The sequence below is a fragment of the Colias philodice genome, chromosome 11 (genome assembly GCF_061535455.1).
Source record: "Colias philodice isolate Cphi_HAF_F1 chromosome 11, ilColPhil1 Martin Lab GWU primary, whole genome shotgun sequence".
Lineage (NCBI taxonomy): Eukaryota > Metazoa > Arthropoda > Insecta > Lepidoptera > Pieridae > Colias > Colias philodice.
The window spans coordinates 6,071,663-6,076,897 of NC_143096.1; the positions used below are offsets into that span (position 1 = coordinate 6,071,663).

A 5,235-nucleotide genomic window follows, 5' to 3' on the forward strand; every position below is an offset into this window, starting at 1 on the left:
AAAATCGAAGTTTCCCGAATCATGATTAATAATTTAAAGAAGATTCTAGACAAAAAAGATCGATATTTAATTAAGTGATTTTATTGACATACATATTTTTGCAATTGTTTGCAAAAACTTATTTAACGTTTGTATTTATTTTTCATTTCAAATTGATTACACGATTTGCATGATTAAGTCGAATATGTAATAGATATCTTTATAAGGATGACCATTCATAGAAAGATAAAACATTAGATTTTTTTTTAAATTTGTAAAATTCACGTAAAATTTTTGCTTATTTAACATTCAACACATTATTTATTTTGTGATATATAATTCTACTAGTAAGTACTTAAGAAATTTTATTTATTTCGTAATGAATGTTGTTTTACAAAAACATAGACAAACATTGTTTAATGTTTTATCCTTTTCTATACACTTTATTAGATTTCGTTGTAAACATTTATTTCATATTTATTATATTATAAATTCTTGTGTTTATATAGATTGTTGGTGATATTATATTATATATATTTAAAAATAATTTATTACGTTATCCATGTTAGTATGACTATCCAAGCGAATTCTGCATAGGGCTGCAATTTTTAAAAAAGTTTAAAATTGTCTATACTGCAAAAAGTGAAAGAAGACTGTGTCATTGGAGGTCATGCACTTTAATTTTAATGATATTTACTGTGTTGTCTTTAATTATTGTTAGAAGTTTGATTAGGAACATATTAAATTAAAACTTCTTAATGATTGTGCCTGTAGTGATTTATACGATTCTAACGGTATGTCAAGGATAAAATAATGTTTTGAATTGAAGATTCATTCAAAATTTAATCTAGTGACTTATATTATTTCAGGTTTTTAAAAACAAAACGTAGCAATGGCAGATCAATTTTGTTTACGTTGGAACAATTTTCAAACAAATATTGTAAGTGCATTAGATTCGCTGAAGTGCTCCGAGGATCTCGTCGATGTAACACTTACATGTGAAGGCAGAAATATCAAGGCTCATAAAGTAATACTGTCAGCGTGCAGCCCGTACTTTAGGAATGTGTTCAAGGTGAATGACTTGGGAGACTATAACCTTCGCGTCTATCTGTAATAATATTACTAATGCATTGGCCTGGAAGGCTAAATACATAATGTGTTTTGAGACCAACTGTTTTATATATTGCTATTTTTAGGAGAACCCTTGCCAGCATCCTGTTATAATTTTGAAAGATGTCTCAGCTGATGATATTCTTAGCTTGTTGTCCTACATGTACCAAGGAGAAGTTTTCATTGAGGAGAGCAAATTGTCATCATTTTTACACACTGCTGCATTATTACAAATAAAAGGCTTAACTGGTGTTACTCAACAGGTAAAGTTATAAACGTTGTAAATCATTATTAAACAATTATTAAATATGTGTTATGTAAAAAAAATTGATCACAATTGCTAAATATAACAGTAAATAAAATGAATTATTATATATACTTACATATAACAAAAAAATCACTTAAATTAAGAAAATTATTAAATAAATAACAATTACGATCAATATTTTAGAATGAAACATTTACAAGTTCAAGTGCTACAAATAAACTTTACACACAGTTGACAATCTACTCAAAATCCCATGGAGGTGCGACACACAAGGAAACAAGGATGCCTGCGTTAAAAAAGAGAAGGAGTAGCACATCAGACAAACCAAATGATACTGCAACTGTGGAGAATTACAAGAAAAGTAAGATCCTGGAATCGTGTGAGATATATAACAGGAATAATGGTCATCAATTGAAATTGGACAACCCCATATTTGGCACTAATAACATTGGTGAAAAGAAAACAGAAACTGCTAATGATTATTCTACGATAAGTAATGGAAAAAGTACTGCACAGGTAATTTAATACTTCTTTCTATAAAGTTATCTCGTTAAAAAGGTCTGTTTGAATCATAATAAGTGAATAGAGACCCAATATTCATATAAAACTGTCATATTCAAAGAACCTAAAATTAATAACAATATTATTATAATCGGCTCGGCGAAAGATGATTCCTATGACACTGACAGTTATTCTCAAGACACGTTACACAAGTTACCATCAAATTAGAAACCTATTGGAGGTGCCTAAAAATGGCATTTATTATTTTTTATGTAGCTTGTGCGAAGAGTATCGATAAACAATTAATGTTGATAATGGTAATAGTAAAGTATCAACACGACCCATCATACGCAATAGCAATCACTAAGACGAACGGCCATAGGAATGAAGGTTCGCCGTGCCCAGTATAATCCTTACTAATATTATGAATGGGAAATTGTGTTTCTATGTTGTTGTTTTATATAGACTACTTTTAATATTGTATAACATCTTGTTCATGTGATAGATTAGATTCAATTAGATTATGATGCATATGCAAAATTTCCTTTGACCATGTAGGCAAAAGGTAACAGCTAGTCATGTTATAAATTTAGCTCTGTAAAGATATATCTATACTTCTATACGAATATTATAAAGAGGAAAGGTTTGTATGTATGTATGTATGTATCGTTTTCACGCATAAACTACTGGACTGATTTTGATGAAATTTGGCACAGATAATCTTTAGACCCTGAGAAAGAACATAGGCTACCTTTAATTGCGAAATATGTACCACGTGCGAAGCCGGGGCGGACCGCTAGTATTTAATAAGAATTATAATGTCTGGTTATTATGAAAAAAATTTCACAGTCACAGTTGCCTAAACTACAGTTAGACTATTAGTCTTTAGTTAAACTAACTATTAGTCTACTAACAAATATTAAACAGGATTTTATATTTTAGACCCATGAAGAAGTCCCTGTGGTTGTAAAAACAGAATGGAATGAAGATAACAATTCACCGAACCCGGCAACTGCAAGTTCAGACAATGATGATAGTCTCCCCGATTATGAGAATAGCATGCTGGCGAGATCATTACTATCGGGTAAATATTCTATTTTTTTAAGTTATTGCATAGCTTCTATCGCGGGCCTTGAGCTCGGGGACCATCCAGAAATTTAGTAACGAAAAACCTCACGCTCCCCACTCCGACGGGCGCGGAGGTGTGGCTTGAAGGCATAGCATGCAATAGCTTTACCGCGGCAGTCCCCGAGTGCCGCATGTCTCTTTTAATTAATATACTTGTAGTATTTCCTAGAATGTCTATGCATGTGTGTAGTGTGATGATTTATTTACATTGTTAGTGACACAGGGACCAATTCTCGTTTTGTGTATAATATTATATAAAAAACATAATGATAAATATAAACATAATATTTTATTTAACAAATAAGTCAAATTGGAGTTAAACTTAAATACCATGTACTTGCAAAGTACAAAATACTAAGTACTAAATTAATTCTTCTTACAGGTATTAATCCGTCAAAAAGTGATGCATGTCAAAAAAAAGTCCCAATCCCTGAAGTACACAACGCAAACAGAAACAAAGACACTAATTCCGAATCAGTTACCTACACTAACAATGTTAACAAAAGTCCAACGAAATCTGCCACTGAAGAGTCAATTGTGAAATTGGAAAAACCGTCACCAAAATCAGATGTTGATTATGAGCCGGAAGTATTACTATCGGAGCAGCAAGATGGCGCTGATTCAGAGAATACTTATACTTCAGAACAATCGCAAGCGTTACTCCTACTAGCGGGGATGTCCACTGTTCCGATTATGAACTCTGGTGCTTCCACATCTCAAAACTCCCACCAACAATCCAATCATGCAGCTATATGTGGAGATTGTCCACACTGCGGAATGAAGTATTCAAACCAATCGGCCCTTAAATATCATGTGAGATTAATGCACTCAGACCTTACTAACAGGCTGTGTTGCTATCTGTGTCCAAGGTCATTCACTATGCGGGAGACTTTTAAAGAACACATGTGGACGAGCCACGGACAACGAAATTAGTTACCGAGTGTTATGGTGCCTTACACAAGTTCCTTGCCAATGGAGTTGAAAATATTACGAAAAGATTGGATAAATGTGCCTTAAAATTAAATTTTTGTTATACAAATTGTTAGGAAAATTTATGAAATATATTTGTTATTATTTATATATTATTATAATACAACTCGAATGGCTTCCAAGTTAAGCTAGATGTGAGATCTCTTAATGTAAAATTTAATATAATTGATTTATTCTACATTGGATGGAGGAAAATTAATTTAAGGGATATAAGGTGTCTACTAGTGCTTCATAAAAATTACTACATTGGGCTTTAAATAGAAAAATTGAGTAAATCAATAATGTCTTAGAGCGTATACGCACTATGCGGGTAGCCGCATTGCGGGTAGCCGTCCGGCTGACCGCAAGCACAATTATGTACGTAACCGCAGACCGCACAGTGCGCATAGAAATGAATATTACGTACATAATTGTGCTTGCGGTCAGCCGGACGGCTACCCGCAATGCGGTTACCCGCATAATGCGTATACGCTCTTAGGTTTTTATAGAAATTTATAACATAAATCTCGAAGTGCCTTAAAGTGATTTTGTGTCAAATTATTATACAAAACTGTACAAATTTTTATTGGTTGGAAATTGTGAGGTGTCTTATTTATTTACACATTAATATTATATATTATGGATATAAGTTTTACTATATGAGTGAAAGCTGAAGACAAAATTCTTATAAGTTATTAGCTTGTTGGTTGTTTTAAAGGTTTATAATTACAGAAAGTGGACAATTTTAGAAAGTGAATGAGCCCTAGTTACTCTATTGTATGATTTTTAATTTTACGACTAAAAGTCGCTACTTGTTACATACATTTATTTGTTAAGAGATTAAGTATATAGTACAATATTACCGTGTAGTTTTCAGTATTAGATAATATTTGAAATTGTTGTTTTGGATATTGCATATTGTTGACAATACCTATTTATAAACACCTAACCTATAAATTTTATCAGTATTTATATTAGGCGGTAAAAATTAAATATACTAATTTTATAATTTAAGAAATTGTTCTGCAGGTCTGATACGAGAAAAATTACGTGTTGTAGTTACAAGTGTCCTTTTTATATTATGAAGATTTTTTTTGGTTAAATTTGTGTCAAATACACAAGTTAGAATGGTTGGTGCCAAAAGGACCAGTCTAGTGGGCTGCATTATAAAATAGTATGTCACTTTTTGTGTGATTTATATTGGTAGTGTACCCAGTTAGGTATAAGTAAAATAGATACAATTTTATTTTTAGTCTAATAATGTAAGTTACCAATTCGTT

At 31.7% G+C, this 5,235-nt stretch overlaps 1 protein-coding gene across 3 annotated transcripts; it reads left to right on the forward strand.

Moving 5' to 3' along the window:
* Positions 1-619: 619 nt before the first annotated feature.
* LOC149484618 (uncharacterized) lies at positions 620-4,260 on the forward strand. 3 transcript variants are annotated; one of them, XM_089700820.1, is made up of 6 exons: positions 620-773; positions 831-1,051; positions 1,176-1,352; positions 1,541-1,873; positions 2,801-2,942; positions 3,369-4,260. In XM_089700820.1, exons 2-6 carry the CDS (start codon positions 872-874, stop codon positions 3,917-3,919), a joined length of 1,383 nt encoding a protein of 460 aa, XP_089556946.1. In that variant the 5' UTR covers positions 620-773; positions 831-871; the 3' UTR covers positions 3,920-4,260. The 3 variants fall into 3 exon arrangements, with proteins under 3 accessions (XP_089556946.1, XP_089556945.1, XP_089556949.1); XM_089700819.1 differs by having other exon boundaries at positions 849-1,051; XM_089700823.1 differs by having other exon boundaries at positions 849-1,051; positions 1,589-1,873.
* The last annotated feature ends 975 nt before the right edge of the window (positions 4,261-5,235 follow it).